Genomic DNA, 20889 nt, shown 5'->3' with positions numbered 1-20889 from the left:
AACGTCTGGCCATCGTCGACCGGGTAGGCTACTGGCCTTGTGGGCTGCAGCCCCTTAAATTAGACACAGCCTACGTCTATGGTCCAGTTTATTACAAAGAAGCTAATGGTCAAGTCAAGGTGGCTGAAATGCAACGGAAGTTCCGCCTTCGTGAAGCCCGTTGGCTCTTCTATCCAATCATAATAGTCGGAAAGTGTCTCCTCCCGAGCCAATGAGACGAGACTAGGAAGTAATCGCGCGACAAGGAAGGAAAACACGCCTTTATTTTTCTTTAAACATTCGTGTCAACATATTATTAAGCAGTCTGCTTTAACATCTCAGTGCTTGAATCATCACGGTTGTATGTCTTTAAAAATATAGACGGTCCATCTCAACGTTGAAAAGTTAAACATTGCCTTCAACACGGGCAAAGTTCATGCGCTATGCTGCTCGTATCATGGAGGTAAAAGACGTGGAGAGGTGTTGCTGTGTTGTAATTTTAACGGAAGCTTTTCCCACCAAAGCACCCGTAAGCTTTAGTGGAATTCTCGTTCATCCAGGAGCTGTAATATGCACCGGCCTCCCGTTTTTTCGTTTCATTACCGACGAAAAACCCTCGCATGTAAAACACCGATTTCTGTTACGTCACGACTTCCGGGAAAAACTTCAAATCAGCCTTACGTTTCCGTGGCGGCGTCCGTTGGAGGCTAATCCATGCAGACTGAACCAAGCGTGTACACCTACCAGAAGCACAACACGGCAGTACGAAGCAGAGTTGCAAATGCTGGTCAACTGCTTGGAGTTCAAACAGGCTTTCCAGGCGATTTTTCAGGAGGCTGACAGGTGGCGTTTCCATAGCGACGAGGATGATGAGCTGACCCGAGATGCTGACTACCTCAGCTGGTTTGCGATACTCAAGACAGGCGAGCACCTAAATCCAGGTGCCACCTCCTGGGAGAAGAGCTCGTGCCTTCAGAAGGGCTCACCAGTCCTGGCATGTGGGTCGCCTTTTGGTTCTCTGTGCGTGGACCTCTTCATCAGCACCATCAGCAGAGGCATCATCAGCAACCTCGCAGGAGAGGACAACGCCGTCATACTCACAGATGCCCGCTGCCTGCCAGGCACAGAAGGCGGGGGCTTGTTTGCGCTGAAGGACTCAGGCCGCCTGCGCCTCATCGGGATGATCGTGTCGCCATTTGGCTGGAAGGCCACCGAGTGGATCGGCCTCACGCTGGTCTGCTCAGTCCAGCTGATCTTCAGGAACGTGATCCGATGCGCCGACGCTCAAGATCCGCTCCGAGATGCCTGGCTTCATCCCGCCGAGGTCCTCCCTACTCCAGAGTCTACGGCTGGGCCGTACCCGGTCGTGTGCTTGGTGGACAGCGGGCAGCAGTGGGGCTCGGGGGTGCTTGTGACCTCTGACCTGGTTCTAACCTGCCGACACGTAGTCAACGGGAAGTCCACTGTCACTATGAAGTTCCACCACAGGGACAGGTAACGACAATTATCAACGATGTACTGTAAAACCTCTACGAGCAGCCGGAATAATCCGTTCCAGGGTCAAACTGTCACCGTCGGAAAACCTTTATTAACTGTACAGACAATAGTTTAAGTCATATTCTAACATTTTTGTATTAAAAAAGTTAGTCACTGTTTTTTTGTTAACATGAAAACAGTTAACGTCGGTTTCGAAAGCGGTAAAGTAAGAACAAATTGTAATGAGAGAAAAAAGTAATTATTTGAGATTAAATTGAAACATTAATAAAGCCATATTTTGTAATATTGTCACAATTCATTTGTAATATGAATAAAAGGATGAAATCACAAGGATGACATCCTAATTTTACTTGGAAAAAGGGAGGAAAAAAAGTTTTTATCGAAATACAATTGTAAATTGAGGAATATTTGTGAAATAAAATTGTAAATTTCCACTACATTGCATACGTCAACTATATAGGCAAAGGATGTTTTAATAATTTTATAATTTAATAATTAAGTGTAAAAAGAATTGAATTGTTAAAATGGTCTTAACGTATTTATAAATGGAATATTGTCATAGGTGGAGCTAAGAAAGCCTGTTTACAACCTTCGAAATACGCTTTTTATCATTATCAGAGCCCTCTACACATGAAATAACACCCCTATAGTTACCTTTACGCTCATACTACCCAATATAGCAGACATAATAAGAAAAAAATAAGACACAATATAGACTAGCATATAAGCATATAAGCTCCTTGTTCTTTTTTTACTTCTGGTTTCTGTACAGTACTTCCTGTGGTGACTATTGTCTCATCAATGTAACATTACTGACACCTAGTGACCAGTGTAGAATACTACATATCATCACAACCTCTTTGATTGCATCTGAATGCCTGATGTTTGTATTTACTTGATTTAGCCATTTTTATGCTTGAAAATGCTTCATTTAGTCAATTAAAAGAAAAAACCCTGCTCAAATATGCATATTTTTAAAACTAATAATAGGACGTATTCAACCACCAAACATGATTTATGAATTCCTATATTTTTGAAAAACTCGTGACAGAGTGAAGCGGTAGAATTTGACGCGTGAAGTGGTGAGGGATTACTGTATTGTCATTCAAGTGTAAAAAGAAGTCATTAAGTCAAACGTAAAAACAACACTTACGTGTGGATTGATGAAGGTGATTGCACCTGACGTGTCTTACTTGTTAATGTTCTTCATTGTCACACAAGTGTAAAAAGAACTTAACCACTGTAAAATGTAAAAAAAAACCCAACGTGGTACTGCATTCAGCTGCTACATGAAAGGAAACCCAACTGAATCCCACATGAGTGAGGTTTACTTTGGCGACGGAGGCAAGGAAAACCTCAAAAGGAAGCAAGACTCTGTGTCTCGGAGGAATACTTTTGTTCCAATTCCAAATTGTTTGAGTGACTGCAGTAAACCTTCGACACTTTGCGCTTCAAATTTCGCGGCTTCACTCTATTGCGTTTTTTCAAAAGTATATTTCAGTCATGCTGATAAATGACTGAACATGGCCTGTTATTAGTCAAAAAACTGTAAAACAAATAAAAAAAAATTGGGCCTAAATTAAGCATTTTCAAGCATAAAATGGCTAAATGCATTCAAAGACGTTGCGATGATATGTAGTATTCTACACTTGTCACTAGGTGTCAGTAATGTTACATTGATGACATAGTAGCCACCGCAGGAAGTACTGTACAAAATAAGAAATAAAAAAAGAAACAGCAAGGAACTCTCCCAATGCTAATAAGTGTGAGCCTGTATTATGTCTTATTTCTGTCTCATATATCTTATTTTCTGATATTATGTCTACCATATTGCTTAGCAGGAGTGTAAAGGTGATTACAGGGGTGTTATTTCATGTCTAGAGGGCTCTAATCATATTAAAAACCGAATGTAGAAGTTGGTAAACAGGATTTGTATGCTCTAACTACGAATAATTATAAATAATATTTATGATTATTCGTATAAATATTCCATTCGTGAAAAAGCACTTATCACAGTCGTGTCTGGAATTGATTGACTGCAATAAATGAGGGATTATTGCATGAAGTTGTGTTTTGTTGTTACAGAGGCCTCGATGGTGTAGGTGATGTCATCTTTTCCACGAAAGCGTCGTCACCCTACGATGTCGCCGTGGTCCAGTTGAGAGACCCCGTCCTGGACTTCACAGTCCCTCGAATGGCTCAGAAGTTCCACCCAGGTTTGAGTCCACGTCCGTTCGAGACTTGCTGGACTACTAATTGACGTGCGGGTTTGTCCTCACAGGTGAATGTCTCTTAGTGTTGGGTTACGGCGGCTTGGGTCGCAGGTGCGGTCCATCCTGGACATGCGGCATCCTCTCCAAGGTCATCAGCCTCCACCATCAGCCCGTCATGCTTCAGACCACATGTGCAGTGCAAGCAGGGGCCAGCGGGGGCGCTGTGGTGCGGGCGTCCTCCGGAGAGTTGCTCGGTGAGGAAGGAAGTTGTCCTTTTCAACGGGGTTTACAAAAACAACTTTAATATGACGGCTTTTTTTTTTCCCCTGAAGGCATCGTGTCCAGCAACACGAGAGACACGGCCGCCAACGTCACCTACCCACACCTCAACTTCTCCATCCCGCTCACCGTCCTGCAAGGATTTTTACGCCGATTTCATCAGCAGGGAGACGTGACTGCGTTTAAAGCGCTGGACACCACGGAGGAAGAAGTCAGAAGGGTGTGGAGGCTACAGCACGCACAGAGTAAACTGTAGGTGGCGCTGTGTTGGAGAGAAAAAGGCAGGATGCTCAAAAGTAAGTCCAACGAGGCCTAAAAAAGGGATCATGTATGGAATGCAATAGAAAAAGTTTGGCCATCAGCGTAAAGTATATCGCTTATAAATGAGGCAAAAGTTTGGGCTTTTTGCTGAGCTGTAAAAGCGTCAGCAAGTAATCGGCTGACAAGTTGCTGCAAGTGTTTGGTCCCGTCGGGCGGCGGCTTTGAGATCCACAGGACATGTGTTAGGTTGCATCATCCACAGCTAACATGTTTCATCCATCATCACACATCACATGTTTAACACTTGTCAAATAACAACTGTGACCACATGAGCATACTTACAGTACACTGCAGGTAGACACCTGCTCTTTGCTCCTTTCTCACTGAGAATTTAGCAGAAAGTGTACAAAAAGCAAAATGATATTTAAACTGCACTCGTTTGCATCAACGAGCGTTACTGTAGAGTGAAAAATATCTCTCTTGTTTTTACCCCAAACACAATTTGTTGCTGTCGTTTTGGGATAAAATGCACACAAATTATGAGAAAAATTCATGGACGTCATCGGAAAAAAAATACAAATTTAAATTTGTAATATTAAAAGCTGAAAAGTATGATCAGTGGTGAGAATATGTTACATTACAAAAAATGGTAATATGAGAGAAAACTACAGACCGTTTTTTTTTTTTTACACACTTTACCAGAAATAAAAAAAACTGAATTACAAAAGTTGTAATATTGTAACAATTAAGTTGTAAATTTCATTTTCATGAGCATAAAATCCTGATTTTCTGATAAAAGGTGAAAAAAAAGTTATTTTAGGAAAATTCAAGCAATTCACGTTTTTTGTATGAGAATAAAGTTAAGAAGTCAAATTACACAAGCAACTATTTACGAGAGGAAAAGTCCGAATAGAAGAATTCAGTCATAATACTGCATGAGAAAAATATTTTATGAGACTAAACTCATATTTGACCAGAAAAAGGGCGTGTGAGAGGAGAAAAGATGGGGAAAAAAGTCATTTGTGAAAAAAATAGTAATATTAAAAATGGTAATATTACAAGAATAAAGTTAAGAAGTCAAATTACAAGAGGGGGAAGTTGGACTAGGCCACACGGTGGTCTAGTGGTTAGCACATTGGCCAACACAGGAACAGCTTGGAGATTGAGAAGACCTGGGTTCGATTCTCCCTTTTTCTCCCATTTCTGTGTGGAGTTTGCATGTTCTCCCCGAGTGTGCGTGGGTTTTCTCCGGGTACTCCGGCTTCCTCCCGCATTCCAAAAACATGCAGGTGAGGTTCATTGGCGACTTTAAATGGTCCATAGGTATGAATGTGAGTGTGAATGGTTGTTCGTCTATATGTGCCCTGCCATTGGCTGGCCACCAGTCCAGGGTGTACCCCGCCTGTCGCCCGAGTCAGCTGGGATAGGCCCCAGCATGCCCCCGCGACCTTAATGAGGATGAAGCGGTATAGAAAATGGATGGATGGATGGGAAGTTGGAATAGAAGAATTCAGTTTTAATACTGTATAAGGAAAATCTATTTTATCAGAATTAAATCATATTTTACAAGAAAAATGTCACATAAGGGGAAGAAAGATGAGATAAAAATCGTAAATTGCAGGGAAAAAAAGTCACTAGTAGGAAAAAAAAAGTACAAGTGACATCAAGAAAATTGTAATGTGAGAAAAATCTAAATTTCATGAGCATAAAATCCTATTTTTTTCATAAAAGGGTAATGAAAAAGTTATTTTCGGGAAAATTAAATTGTAAATTCAGAAAAAGTCTTAAAAAGTCTGAAAATAAGTTAAGTCAAATTACAAGAGGGAGAAGTAGCCTTTATGTATGAGGAAAACAAAGTCATTTTATGAGAATAAACTCATATTTTATGAGGAAAAAGGTCATGTGTGGGGGGAAAATATGAGATTGAAATAGTAAATTACAAAAATAAGTTATTACTAGAAAAAAATGAAGTCAAATTACAAGTAGGGTGGTGGGGAAGTTGGAATATGACAATACACTTATAATACTGTATGAGAAAAATAGAAAAACTATCATATTTTATGATAAAAAGGTCACATGGGGGGATGAGATAAAAATTGTAAAGTACAAAAAAAGTCATTACAAAAAAAAAGTACAAGTGAAATTATAATAATACAAGAAAAAAGTTGTAATGTGAGAAAAATCCTAATTTCATGAGCATAAAATCCTAATTTTTCGCTAAAAGGCTGATGAAAAAGTTGTTTTAGGAAAACGAAGTTCGGTAAGTAAATTAAGAAAAAGTATTTTACAAGAATAAGTTACCGTAAGTGCATGTTCTCCCCGTGTGTGCGTGGGTTTTCTCCGGGTACTCCGGTTTCCTCCCACATTCCAAAAACATGCATGTTAGCTTCATTGGCGACTCTAAATAGTCCATAGGTATGAATGTGAGTGTTTGTCTATATGTGCCCTGCCATTGGCTGGCCACCAGTCCAGGGTGTACCCCGCCTGAGTGAAATTGTAATACTACAGTACATGAAAAAAGTAAAAGGCGTATGAGATGTTTCATATGACGAGGGGGGAAATGGTTGTTCACAAGAATGCATTTGAAGGTGGGCCTGCATAGTAGACAGACGGGCGATGTTATATTGTGAAGGATTTTAGGCTGTGCCATAAGATGTGGGCGGGGCATGGTAACAAACTTTGATGATCAAGCAGACAATTTGCCACTAAATTGTGAACGTTAAAAACTCAATTCCAGCAGGTCTGATCTTCATCATAATTGGTAAACATGATGACGACGACACCTTGAAGCTATACGTACGTCGCTGCCTGAATTTGTCTCAGCGCCACCCGGAGGCAACAGGAAACGGGATGCGCATGTCCTTCGACTCACGTGCGGGGGCCTGTTCAACGCTACACGAAGCTTTAATTCAAGTTTTAATTTCATGTCAGTAAGTCATATGTGGATAAAAAAGTTGGAAATGCACTAAACCTGAGGAAAAAAGTGGTCTTTTGTTGTACGAGAATGGGTTGAATGTGATTAACAGGAACAAAAAAAAACTCTTAAAGGAAAAGTGCACTTTGTGTGAGACATGAACACACGTCTTTCCCTTTTCCGTGTGTTCTAAAGATACAAAAAGAGCTAAAAAGAGGCAGAGGCACATAATAGGACACACCTATTCCGCCAATAAAGCCTTCTGAAAAAAAGTCCAAAAAGTGCCAACAAGGCTACATTTCCATCGTGTGACCTGCATATTAACCAAGATACAGCATACATGGTTATTATTATTGTTACTAACATTGTTACGCCTAAGAACTACGTTACTGGCGTAGTGACACACCACACCGCTGAGCTACTAGCTTCACCACACACTCGCTCACAATGCCTCAGGCCACTAGCCAAAGGTAACGCTACTTATTGGAGCTGCCGCCGCTGCTGCTGTGTTTTTGTTTTTGACGCTCGGTGTAGCGTTCCTTTCTATGTTGCTATGTGAAATCAATGCACCAGGAAGGAAGTTCCCAAAATACTGTAAGTATTCCATGTTACCATGAATGTACCTCTTACTACATGCTCACAGCTTGGATAGAAAACCAGAAAACCTTGTTGAAGGTGTTTTCATAGGCGGAATAGGTGTGTCCCATTACCTGCATTATTTGGCTGTCTCTATTTAGCTGTTTTTATATTTTTAGAACAAGGGATGTCGGCTGCTGATTCGCTGTATTTTGAAGATCTGATAAAATGGGCTTCCGCCACGAGATCCGGCCGATGCGGTTGCCGTATTACGTTCGTAACTCTGGGCCACGCTCCAACATGGTAGGTGCAGTAATGCGCTTCAAAGCTGGTTGCCACTCGGCTCCCGCCACCCGCCGGAAGAAGAAAACGCAACACCATCATGCGCACATGTCCGTGGTGTACCATGGTGAAGTTAGGTTCACGTTGGACGTCGGATATTGGGCTCCGTAGCTACAGCGCTAGTTCCCCCTCACTGTGCCTGGATTGCTGTGTCATGGTGCGGGGAGCTTGCACAGGAAGTGCTGCTGTAACCGCAGGTTGTTTACAATCGGGACTGTCAAATTACTACTCCTTTGAAGAGAGTTTGTTAAAAAAAAAAAGCCATATATTTTAAATCACACCACAAATAGATCTAAAACCATGTCAAATGATTAGTCCTACCCTAACAGTATCTTTTGGGGTATTTGATCTTTTATTGGATCTTTTTATTGGATTAGGGACCTGACTCACAGAGGTTTGTTACAAGCCAAACAGTATTGTTGGTCATGCTGTGGAATAAAAAAGTACATTGAGCAATACTTTGCTTGCATTATTTTTAATGCTTTGACGATACTTTCCTAACCATGTTCAAGTCCACAAATCCATGTTTGGAACAAAAGCTTAATACACTTTCCTTTAAGGTGGGCTGTTTGTCTTCCAGTGTTACAAGTTTTCTTGTAATTTTAGGTTTATATATCCCCGTATGATTTCAAGCGTGAACGTGTGAAAACGCCACACAACAGAGAGACTGGAAGGTACCATGTTTATCACTTTTTATTAAACACAACAACCGATCCACATGATGATACGATGTACACTTGCCACCTAAGCAACAGGTCTGGCTCGCCCGTGGAGGCCCTGGTAAAGGGGCGTGTTCCGGTACACAGAGTAGAATAATTAGTATTTACAGGCTAGAGAGACGCGTGAGGAACTTTAGAAGTCATGAATGAGACAGCACGACTGCCACACATGAGCTGAAGCGCATGAGGTGAGGACGGTGGTGTCCAAAAGGGTGCTTTCAACGTCCTCTGCATCCTAAAAACTAATCTAAGTAAAGAAAGGAGAGCTCATTTGAAACTACTTGCTGCTGAAAGTCTCCATGAAGCCAGCGAGAGAACAGCTCAAAGAGGTCAAAGGACATACAAGAGAATAGAAGAAAGATTCACAAATGAATGACGGTGATATGTTCCCTTCCACTACATCCTTGCTACCTTGTTTCCCTCCTCTCCTCATTGGACACGTCCTCGTCTTAAGACTTCCCTCGCAGGATGTTTGTTGTTTGTGTGTTTGCAAGATGGAGATGTGGTTGGAAAGAGGCGTGTCTCTTTTTACCAGATGTAACCCTCATCATCCACCTCTCCCTCTTCCTCCTCAGCCTCCTCCGCCGTCTCCTCGCCTCCTTTCTCCTCCTCGTCTTCCCATCCCACGGCGCTGCCAGAGTCGCCGGAATATGCGGCTTCGTCGTCTGCGGATGGGGGGACACAGCATTAGGTACGCCTGCTGAAGCGGATGACCAGCACATTGTCACGTGCACGCGTGTTCCATTGAACAACGGCATGAACGGAGTGAGCCCTTTTGTCAGTCACAGTCTCGGTGGGTGGAGGCGGGGCCGCCAGCATACACACAGAGTGCAGACGAGTGTAACGTAGCAGAAAGTCAATAGTAGACTGCCATATAATGTTATATATTTTTGTACTTTTTTCCAAGTAATGTTAGTCTCGTTTATCGTCCCACGCCGTGAAGCGAGTGTCAGAAAGCATGATAGCTATCTTTTATGGGATGTAATGAGATGGGGCCTGCAGCGCGCCGACGTTATTGCATTCCTTTCTCTTCGGCGTTGTCCTTCAGTCAACTTTGAAGACGAAGTTTGGCTAATGAGAAATGTTGCTATCGCAGGCAGAAGGACGCTGAAATGAGGGCACAAAGTTTGACTTTGTCCCGACTTCAATTTGTTCCCGTGGCAGGAACAATTCTTATCAGGAGAAGGTTCCGTCTAAGCAGAGAACTCATTTATCCTAAGAAGACTTTCCTCACACTGACAAGCTTTCCAATGCAAATGAGTGAGATGTCGGGGTGTGGGGGTGCTGGCGGTTGGGCCACGGAACTCACCGCAATCCGGTTTGCCACGAATCCTGGAGCCGGCGACTTCTCCTCCGTATTGGTCCACGCACCAGCACTCTCCCCTGTCACACTGCAGCTTCCTGTAGAAGCCATCCTCATCGCAGTTTGGGATGAAGCGACCTGACACACACACACACACACACACACACACACACACCCATCATGCCATTGACATATTCATGGATTCATGTTTGTATTCATGGATGAGTGCAACATGCTGCACACGTGACACTGGGAGGCACGCGTGTGTGCTGCTAGGGAATGTTCTGCTGTGGAAAGCTTACATGCGTAGAAATCAATGCTAGTGGACAACCACAACATCCTCCAGTTGTTTTTCTAGAAAAAAATATTACTAGCATTTTCGGGTAAATTTACAGTTTTTTTTAACCCCTCTAAATATGAACTCCTTCAATACCAAAGGCGTAGTTACACGTTTTTGTAATCCCGAACGCCTGATGTATTGTCTTTTACATTTTTTTGCACGAGAGGTGCAAAAAGAGGTGATTGACGCAACTCTCCACTGATGGATTTCACTTGAGAGCAAGTTCAAGCCATTAAAAACGGCAGAAGTGCGTTTGATGAGAGCTCGGCAAAGATCATGTGGACGGAAAACTCACACGACAGGCAGGAGGGAGTGAGGAGTGCAGCGTGCAGATGTTTGCGCATTGTAGGGAAATTTTAATGTACGCGCACACGCGTGCGCACACATGCACACACACATTTTAGTTTCAAATGCGAAAATTGTAAATAGTTAACAATGTTATATTCGTAAATAAATTGTTATTTTGATGTAACAACAACCCTTGTTTGTGTTGTTTATGTTGGTATCGTTAAAGTGAAAAGTGAAAGTTATGCTTGAAATGTATCTTTTCACAAAAAGTTGTTTTCTCCCTTTTTTAGTCAGGAACTGATATTTTCCTGAAACTTACCTATGTTGTACTGCTGATTAGTAAAGAACAGAAAAAGGTAGAAACTAAGTTTTTTTTCCTGACGAAAGACGGGAGTCTAATGCTTCCTTTGGTCGTTTCCATGTTTGTATCCTGTAGCCGTACAACACAATATTCTGTGAGCCCTGAAAGATCAGTGAAAATGGTCTAAAATGGCCGCCACTGAAGTTGTCAAATTACAATCTCTAAATGCTTTTTTCCTCAACATTCATGTCGTGTTTTCATTAAAGGATAACTTTTTCTTGCAAAATGTGTTTTTTTTCTTGAAATATTACAAGATTATCAAGCATTTGCAACCTTTTTCTGATATTAGTTACAAATATTTAAATAGGAATCATTCAATATGAAAATTTGCAATTTCTCTTGTAATATGCTTTTGTTGAAGGTGTGATTTTCTCTAACCTCATAAAGTTGTAAGTAATAAATTTTTTCCTCATAATTTTATTCACAAAATGACATTCTTGAAAGATTTTGAACTTTTTTCTGATGTTTTCTTCTAACGTTATTCTCGTGGTGTAGTGATGATTCCCCCCCCATATGCCATTCTTTTTATGAAGTTGGGATTTGTTTTCACAATATTAGGCCTTTATTCTTGAAAGATTTACACATTTTTTTCTTGCACTAATGCTTGTAATTGTAATTTTTTTTCAGAATCTTGGCCTTTGTCCTTGTAAAAAAAAAAAAAAAAAAGTAATTCATGGCTTTGGTTTAGTAAAATTTGCCTTTATTCTGAAAAATTAGATTTTTTTTCCCCATTCGCATAAAATTCAGATTTTTTTTGAAAAAAATACAAACAAATTACGAGAATGAAGTCACAATTTATGAGGAAAAAAGTCATAAATCTATGAGAAAAAGTCATAATATGACCTTTGGCCAAGGCCAGAGGTCACATAAACCCCCCGTTTTCATAGCTGTCTCAGGCAATGCCTGTTACAACAGAGACTTAAAATAATCGGAGAATAAAGAAAATACTCGTAATATTACGAGAATAAAGTTGTACATTTTAGGAGAAGAACTTGTAAGTTTATGTTCCAGGCACTGCCTGAGACAGCTATGAAAAGGGGGGGCTATTGTGGCGGCGTTGGCCTTGGCCATGTGGAGGGGCGGCGTGAGGAAGGCGGAAGTGAGAAGGCGTGCATGCTAATCTGTTTGTGCTCACCTGCTGTGTTTTGCTGCCACGTTATAAATAAAAGCTTGCCTGAAGCAAGAAGAACGTTTCCTGAAGATGCTCCACTTTCCCTCCGACACGCCCGACAGCATCACTCCTCATACTCACACTTCATTCTCATATTTGATGACGTTTACGCCTTCATTCTCCTACATTTCTGACTTTATTCTCCTAAATGTACAACTTTTTTTCTTGGAAATGTACAACTTTATTCTCCTAAATTTTACAGCATTCTCCAAAATTTACAAATTTTCTCTTAAATTTACGACTTCATTCTCCTAAATTACAACTTTTTACATGTAAATTTACGACTTTATTTTCATAAATCTACAACTTTTTTTCTTGTAAAGTTACAACTTTATTCTCCTAAATTTCCGACTTTATTCTCTTAAATTTACCATTTTTTTCTCGTAAATTTATGACATTATCCTAAAGTTACAACTTTTTTCTCATCAGTTTATGACTTTATTCTCCTAAATTTAGTTTTTTTTCTCATAAATTTACAACTTTATTCTATTTATTGTGATTTCTCTGCAACGTTAAGCTTTTTCCGAGCCAAAATGCTCTTGCGAAAAGCGTGAAGCAACAAGTGAACATCCAATATGTTGCAGTGGAAGGGCAGAAGATGCTAAATGTTCTTATTTGGCGCATATTCATGCAAGCCAAGAAGCAAATAAGACAAATAAGAGTGAAGAAAAAGCTTCTGCTGTGTTTCCAAACTGAAAGTGGGTCTGGCAGTCTGCCCCCCACCCCCGTGTCCTTGCAGAATCCTGACTCAGAGCCCAGTCAGCCAGCCAGCTAAAATCTGCACTGCGTACAAGTCCAAACACACACACACACACACACACACTTGGCCACTTACACACACGTTTACACGCACTCTGGGCGGCTTTTCCTGCTCGTGTGTCGTATCAAATTCAAATCCATAAGCCTGATCAAGACGTAATCCTCGCCTCCTGTCGGGGATCTGCTCCATTAAAACCCTCAGCCAATAAAGACGGATTCTATCCTTTCATTTATTGATGTTTTATTTGTTTTTATGGAAGCGTACTCACCGAACTTTCTTTTCCCGCCGTCTAATACTTGGATCCTCTCCAGCTCGGTGAGGCAGGGGGGCTCTAGGGACACACAAGGACACATTGACTCATTTCACTTACTTCTTACTTCGAAATCAACTTTATTCCTGGCAAAAAGCTGGCTTTTTTTTGTTAAATTAACTATTTTATTTGTAAATATATCTTTTTCTAGTCCTACTACGTCTTGAGTCTTGTATAATTGCAACATTTTTCTTTTACAACTGTAGTCTTATAAAATGTTATGCCCTTTTTTGTGAAATATTTTCTTGGAATGTTATGATTTTATGCTTGGATGGTTACTACATTTTTTCCTCCGATTTTTGTCTTGTTATAATTAATTTTTCATAAATAGACAAGGTTTTCTCAGAAAGTGACAACTCAATTCGAATGGAATTTGTGCAAACTTTTATTCTTGTAATTTTACAAATAAAAATTGTGATTTTTATCAATATTAGCCCTTTTTTATTGTTAGTTTTTTCACATATTGCAATTTTATCCTTGTAAAATTACAACCATACGACAGAGTATTAGGGCCACATTGAAAAAATACACAAGAAAAATACACAGAATACACAGAAAAAAGAATTGAGAATAAAAGAATAAAGTCATAAATTTACGAGACATAAAGTTTTTAATTTACGAGAATAAAGTCGTAAATTTATGAGAAAAAAATTAAATTTACAAGAATAAAGTCGTAAATTTACGAAAAAAAAAGTTTTTAATTTACGAGAATAAAGTTGTAAATTTACGGGAAAAAAGTCACAAATTTTTGAGAAAAAAAGTCGTAATTTTACGACAAAAAAGTTGTACATTTACGAAAATAAAGTTGTAAATTGACGAGAAAAAAGATTAAAATTTATGAGAAAAAAGTCTTAAATTCACAAAAAAAAGTCTTAAATTTACGAGAATAAAGTCGTAAATTGACAAGAAAAAAAGCCGTAAATTTACGACTTTTTTGTCGCAATATTGCAAGTTTTTCTGGTAAATTTACGGTGTGTTGTCGAAATCTGTGCTGTGGAAAGGGGGGCGGGGTCAGGAAGGCTGAAGCGACAAGGGCTAGCCATGCTAATCTGTATTGAGCTCAACTGCTGTGTTTTGCTGCCACCTTGCATCAATAGAAGCTTGCCTGAAGCAAGAAGAACGTTTCCTTCCTTCCTGAAGAGCTGTGCTTCCCCTCTGACATGTGCGACACCTAACATTACCGCTTCATTGTCGTAAGAAAATAGGACGACAGGAGCAATATGTTTTAAAAAGGCTACGGTACAGCCGAACAGGCGCGGTCAGGGGAGTGAAATACACGTGAGCCACTTCATCATTTCAGTAAAATGCAAGCGAGATGTGAACTTTGAGAGTTTAACAAGAGAGAAATGTGAGAAAATGTCTGAGAAAAGTGTATAAAGCGTATAAAGTTGAGGGCTTTTCCAGCCTTAAAACATGAAGTGTTTAATGAATGGATTAATTGCGGGCCAACACACTCAAGAGGCAACCTTTCCTTCCTTGACGCGCGGCACTCACTCTTTCTCCAGAAGCACAGGCACCACTCGGCGGTGGACACCTTGCCGTCCTTGTAGGAGTCGCAGGAGTTGAAGAAGGGGCGGATGCAGATCTCGTACTTGTCCAGGTTGATGGCGGCCAGCTCGGCCTGGTCCAGGTACAGGTCGTTGTTGGTGTCCAGCTTGGAGAACATCCAGCCGATGGAGTCCTTGCAGCTGGCCACCAGGCTCCTGTCCAGCACTGAACACACAAACACGCTCGTATCGGCCGGTTGGACATCGTAAGATCTTCATTTGCTTCGGAGATGAGAGCTAAACATGCTAATGCTGCTAATGCTGCACCACGTCCAAAGGAAGGAAAATGGTGGAAATAAAACAACTTTCAAAGGTTCCCAGCAAAATGATTTTACTGCTACAGTCACTCGCTTTACTTCTTTTTACACTTGCGTGGCCGTTAAATGTGCAAAAAAGTGGCTCGGAACATCACCTGTACTCTTTGGAACCTTTAATGGTGCTCAAAGTTTCTTTCATTCCTGGAAGGAGATGTAAATAGTTCACTCGTTCATATTTCACTTGGTTCTACTAACATTTTCTTACATTACAACTTTATCCTCATTCAATTACCTTTTCTTTTCTTGCAATATAAAGGAGGTTTTTTTCTTGTCGTATTGTAACGTCGTTCTAGTACGTCATATTCTAGATGGACTTTATTCTCATTAAATTGCTTTTTTATTTCTTGTCATATTCCAGCTTCATTCTAGTGAAAAAAAAGAAATCTGGTAATATTCTGACTTAATTCTTATCAAATGTATTTTTTGCTTGTCATGTTGGAAAGTCATTTTAGTACAATTGGGGTTTTTTCTTCTAATATTCTGACTTTATTGTTATCAAATTTCTATTTGATTTCTTGTCATATTGTAACATCATTCTACTAAAGTATAAAAAAGAAGTAAAAATTGTAATGTTCTGACGGTGAAAGATGGCGCCCTCCGTGGCAGACGTCTCTGTGACACTCTCCCGTGTTTTTCTATTTTTTGCTATTTTATTGTTCATTTTGGACATTCCACACACTCACGCAGTACATTACAACAGAGAGACACTTTTGAACATCGGCAGGGTTCACCATGAACCTTCATTTAGCCTCTCAGACTTTGCCTTTCTTCTGCGCCGGGAGAACGCAGCAGCCTGCGGACCTGGTGAGCTGAATACCCGGCGAGCAAAGCATCCGAGGCGTAAACGAGGCAAGCGAGCCGGCCTGCATGCTAGGCTAAAAGCTAGAGCGACGAGGCCACCGCTACCAAGCCTGCTGCTAGCCAACGTCCGCTCTCTTGAAAACAAGATGGACGAACTACGAGCAAGGATTACAGCTCATCGTGAGATCAGGGAATGCTGTGTCCTCACCTTCACAGAAACCTGGCTGACGGAGGATATACCGGACTCGGCGATCCAGTTGGAAACATTTGCTGCTTACCGGGGAGATCGGACTTTAGCGTCTGGTAAACACAGAGGTGGCGGCATCTGTGTTTACGTAAACAAACGGTGGTGCACAGACGTACAGACGATGGAAAAGCACTGCTCGCAGGACATTGAGCTGCTGATGGTGAACTGCAGAGCTTTTTATTTGCCTCGTGAGTTTAGCGCTGTGTATTTAACTGCTGTTTACATCCCACCACGAGCTAACGCTGCTAATGCACTAGGCCTCCTGCATGACATCATTGATAAACACGAGACCAAACACCCAGACGCTGTATTCATTATATCTGGCAATTTCAACCACTGTAACCTCAGGACTGTCCTCCCCAAATATTACCAGCATGTGAGCTTTCCCACGAGGGAAAATAACATCCTGGACCAAGTCTACAGCAACATGAAAGGTGCTTTGAAGGCTGTTCCAAGACCCCACTTTGGAAAGGCTGACCACATCTCTATATTCCTTTATCCAACATACAGACAACTTCTTAAAAAAGCTCCCCCTGTAAGTACAGCAGTTAAAGTATGGAATGAAGAAACTGATCAAGTACTTCAGGACTGCTTTGGCTGCACAAACTGGGATGTGTTTAAAACTGCAGCGGGGAGGGAAGATTGTACTGTTGATTTGGATGAATATGCTTCTGCTGTTACTGGCTACATTAGCACATGTATAGAGACTGTTACCACCACCAAGTATTACAGAAAATACCCTAACCAAAAACCGTGGATGAACTGTGATGTAAGGGCTAAGCTACGTGCTCGTTCGACTGCATTTGTCATGGGCACCGCTGATGACTACAAAAAGGCCAGATATGACCTGAGGAGGTCCATACGAGAGGCCAAAAGACAGTACAGACAGAAGCTGGAGGGCTACTATTCCACCTCAGACCCTCGGCGCATGTGGGCGGGGCTCCAGCACATCACAGACTGTCGACAGCAGAGTAGCGTAGCCACGTCCAGCCAAACCACACTTCCTGATGAGTTGAATGAGTTCTATGCCCGCTTTGACACCCAAACTCCTGATGAGCAGAGAGGGTGGCTGAACCTGGGGAGCACACAGGACTCACCTCTCATGGTGACATCAGCTGATGTGCGCAGGGTTCTAAACAAAACAAACCCACGAAAAGCAGCAGGGCCAGACAACATCTCAGGACGTGCACTTCGGGTTTGCTCATCAGAGCTAGCTGATGTGCTTGCTGACATATTTAACCTGTCGCTTGCACAAGCATCTGTACCGACCTGCTTTAAGTCCACCACCATAGTGCCGTACCCAAGAAGAGCAACGTGACCTGCTTGAATGACTATCGCCCTATAGCACTCACTCCTATTGTTATGAAGTGCTTTGAAAGAATAGTCATGACCCACATCAAAAAGAGCATCCCGGCGGCAACCGTGGACCCTCTACAGTTTGCATATCGCCAGAACCGGTCCACGGATGATGCAGTCAACACTGCCATCCACACAGCCCTTTCTCACCTACAGGGCCAGGACACATACGTCAGAATGCTATTTATAGACTATAGCTCTGCTTTTAATACAGTCAGCCCCCACAAACTCACAGATAAGCTCCTCACACTTGGCCTGTCACCCTCCCTCTGTAACTGGGTGTTTAACTTTCTCACAGGCAGGCCCCAGTCAGTCAGAGTCCACAACCGCACATCCAGCTCAAGAATTGTGAGCACTGGGACCCCACAGGGGTGTGTGCTGAGTCCACTCCTCTACACGCTCTTCACCTACGATTGCGTGGCCTCCCAGAACAACACCAGCATCATTACATTTGCGGATGACACTACAGTCATCGGACTGATCACTGGTGGTGTTGAAACATCATACAGAAGAGAGGTGGCGGACCTCATAGCTTGGTGTCGTGATAACAATCTCCTTCTCAATACAGATAAGACTAAAGAGATGATCATCGACCCAAGAACAAGGGAAAAGGAGCCGCATAGACCCCTGTTTATTGATGAGACTGAGGTGGAGAGGGTGAAAACCTTCAAGTTCCTTGGCACACACATCAGCGAGGACCTCACCTGGTCTCACAACACCCAACAAATTCTGAAGAAGTCCCAAAGGAGACTGTACTTCCTGAGAAGACTGAGGAAATTTGGCATGTCCACCACAATCCTGAGTTGCTTCTACAGATGCACTATGGAAAGTGTCCTTACCGCCTCCATCACTGTTTGGTACGGTAACTGTACAACACGTGATAGGAAGGCACTCCAGCGGGTGATCAAGACCTCACAGAACATTGTTGGGGCAGCCCTCCCCTCACTGCAAGACATTTATAAAACTAGAGTCCTACGAAGAACACACAACCTCATCAAGGACAGCACACATCCACAACACTCATTATTCACACTCCTACCGTCAGGCAGACGCTACAGGAGTTTGAAGTCCAGGACCACAAGGCTGGCAAACAGCTTCTACCCACAGGCCATCAGGCTTCTCAACGAAGCACTCGCACACGCCGCACGCAACACACGCACACACTCATAGCACTTTATTTATTTATTTATTTGTATTATTTACTTGTATTAATGTCTCTTCTGTTGTTGTTGCTTAATTTATTGGTATATATGTTTATGTGTTTATGTTTCTTATGTTCTTATTCTTTCATTTGTTTTCTTTCTTTTCTTGGGAGAATGAACAGAATAAGATTTTCATTGCATGGTATAACTGCTGTTGTACTATGCACATGACAATAAAACTCTCTTGAATCTTGAATCTTTATTCTCATAAAATTACTATTTTTTTCTTGTCGTATTGTAACGTCATTCTACGACAACTGTTTTTTTTTCTTGTAATATGACTTTATTCTTATAAAATTGCTTTTGTATTTCTTGTCATATTACTACTTTATGCTAGTAAAAATACATGAAAAAATCTTGGAATATTCTGACATTATTCTCATAAAATGACTGTTTCTTTGTTGTTGTCATATTGCAACTTCATTCTAGTACAATTTCTTTGTTTCTTGTTTTATTCTGGCTTTATTGTCATAAAATTGCTATTTCATTTCTTATCATATTGCAACTTCATTCTCGTAAAGTCAAAAAAATATTTTGTAATGTTGTGACTTCTCATTCTAGTACAGTTTATTTGATTTTTTTAATATTCAGACTCCATTGTAATTAAATTACTCTATTTTTTCTTGTCATATCGCAACTTTAATCTAGTAAAAAAACGTCTTGTAATATTCTGACTTTATTCTCGTAAAATTAGTATTGTTTTTCTTTCCTGTCGTACTGTAACGTCATTGTGGTGTAATTGTTTTTTTCTTTAATATTGTGACTTTATCCTTATAAAATTGCTATTTCATTTCTTGTCATATTACAACTTTGTCCTAGGAAAAAAACTTAAAAACAAATCTGGTAATATTTTGACTTAGATCTCATAAAATTTAAATTTTTGCTTGTCATTCTACAACAATTGTTTTTTTTCTTGTAATATTCTGAATTTTGTCCTATTAAATTGCTAATTTTCTTGTCAACATCATTCTAGTACAGTTTTTTCTTGTAATATTTGGACTTTATTCTCATAAAATTGCTATTTTATTTCTTGTCATATTACAGCTTCATTCTAGTGAAAATATTTTTAAAATCTTGCAATATTCTGACTACTTTCCTAGAAGTACTTTTTCTTCCTGTCATATTCCGCCACTGAAAGAAAAGAACGGTAAGTCAGAATTGTCATAAAAAAGTCGAAATTCTGAGATACAAACTGCACATGTGCAGAAGGCTCCAATGAAGAAGGCGGCACACGTGGTTTTTCGCTCATAAATTTGACTTTTTATCTCAGAATTTTGACTTTTATCTCATAATTTCAATTTTTAATCTCAATTTTGACTTTTTATTTCATAATTATGACTTTTTTTTATCTCATCGTTTCAACTTTCTATCTCATAAATAAGACTTTTTATCTTGTAATTTCAACTTTTTATCTCATAATTTCAGCTTTTTTTTATCTCAATTTCAACTTTTTATCTCAGAATTATGATTTTTATGTCATAATTTGGACTTTATGTCATAAATTCGACATTTTGTCTCCTAATTTTGAGTTTTTATCTTATAAGTTTAACTTTTTATATCATAATTTCAACTTTTATGACTTATGAATTATGACTTCTATGTCAATTTAAACTTTTTATCTCATCAATTCGACTTTTTGTCTCATAAATACAACTTTTATCTCCTAATTTTAACTTTTTTTATCTCCTAATTATGACTCTCGTCATTTACATTTTTCATCTCATAGTTATGACTCGTCTCATAATTTCTACTTGGCCATAAAACCACAAGTATGTAATATTGCAACTTCAAGATATTACCACTTTATTCATTTAATATTTACTATTTTATTCTCAAAGTAGTGTCATATTTTTTCCTTTTTTTGTGCCCATGATATTTTATTGATGGAGATAAATACATCTATTGTGCTGTCAGCCTGCCGTGGGCTGTCAGGAATCGGCAACAAGTGACTAGCAAAGGAATCCAAGTGGACAGGATGCTAAGAAAAATGTAGACAGCATTCACTGAGCAGCAGCAGCAGTAGTAGTAGTAGTAGTAAGAGTAGTAGTTGTATTAGTAGTCATACTAGCAGCAGCAGTAGTAGTAATAGTAGTAATAGTAGTAGTT

The 20889-nt window shown here is 40.4% G+C and overlaps 2 protein-coding genes across 2 annotated transcripts in view; one reads left to right on the top strand and one right to left on the bottom strand.

Moving 5' to 3' along the window:
* Positions 1-56: 56 nt before the first annotated feature.
* tysnd1 (trypsin like peroxisomal matrix peptidase 1) lies at positions 57-12262 on the top strand. The gene is made up of 5 exons (XM_054798098.1): positions 57-1473; positions 3562-3692; positions 3758-3943; positions 4022-4264; positions 9356-12262. The coding sequence occupies exons 1-4, from the start codon at positions 416-418 to the stop codon at positions 4222-4224; spliced, it is 1578 nt and encodes a 525-aa protein (XP_054654073.1). The 5' UTR covers positions 57-415; the 3' UTR covers positions 4225-4264; positions 9356-12262.
* The window catches only part of spock2 (SPARC (osteonectin), cwcv and kazal like domains proteoglycan 2), a 53743-nt gene continuing 41590 nt past the window's right edge, over positions 8737-20889 (bottom strand). Inside the window, exons 7-10 of the mRNA XM_054798099.1 lie at positions 14808-15026; positions 13272-13334; positions 10090-10221; positions 8737-9445 (exon numbers count right to left, since the gene is read on the bottom strand). Coding sequence (XP_054654074.1) covers positions 9309-9445; positions 10090-10221; positions 13272-13334; positions 14808-15026 — 551 coding nt within the window. The 3' untranslated portion in view covers positions 8737-9308. The remainder of the gene's footprint in view (positions 9446-10089; positions 10222-13271; positions 13335-14807; positions 15027-20889) is intronic.

The sequence above is a fragment of the Dunckerocampus dactyliophorus genome, chromosome 14 (assembly GCF_027744805.1).
Source record: "Dunckerocampus dactyliophorus isolate RoL2022-P2 chromosome 14, RoL_Ddac_1.1, whole genome shotgun sequence".
Taxonomy (NCBI): domain Eukaryota; kingdom Metazoa; phylum Chordata; class Actinopteri; order Syngnathiformes; family Syngnathidae; genus Dunckerocampus; species Dunckerocampus dactyliophorus.
Note: the sequence above shows the minus strand (reverse complement) of the source record. Positions and strands in the feature narration are given on the sequence as shown.

Coding starts and splice junctions, on each gene's coding strand:
- tysnd1 (XM_054798098.1), top strand. CDS start 416: ATGCGCTATGCTGCTCGTATCATGGAGGTAAAAGACGTGGAGAGGTGT. Junction 1,474..3,561: donor AAGTTCCACCACAGGGACAG/GTAACGACAATT, acceptor TTGTTGTTACAG/AGGCCTCGATGGTGTAGGTG. Junction 3,944..4,021: donor GTCCTCCGGAGAGTTGCTCG/GTGAGGAAGGAA, acceptor TTTCCCCTGAAG/GCATCGTGTCCAGCAACACG.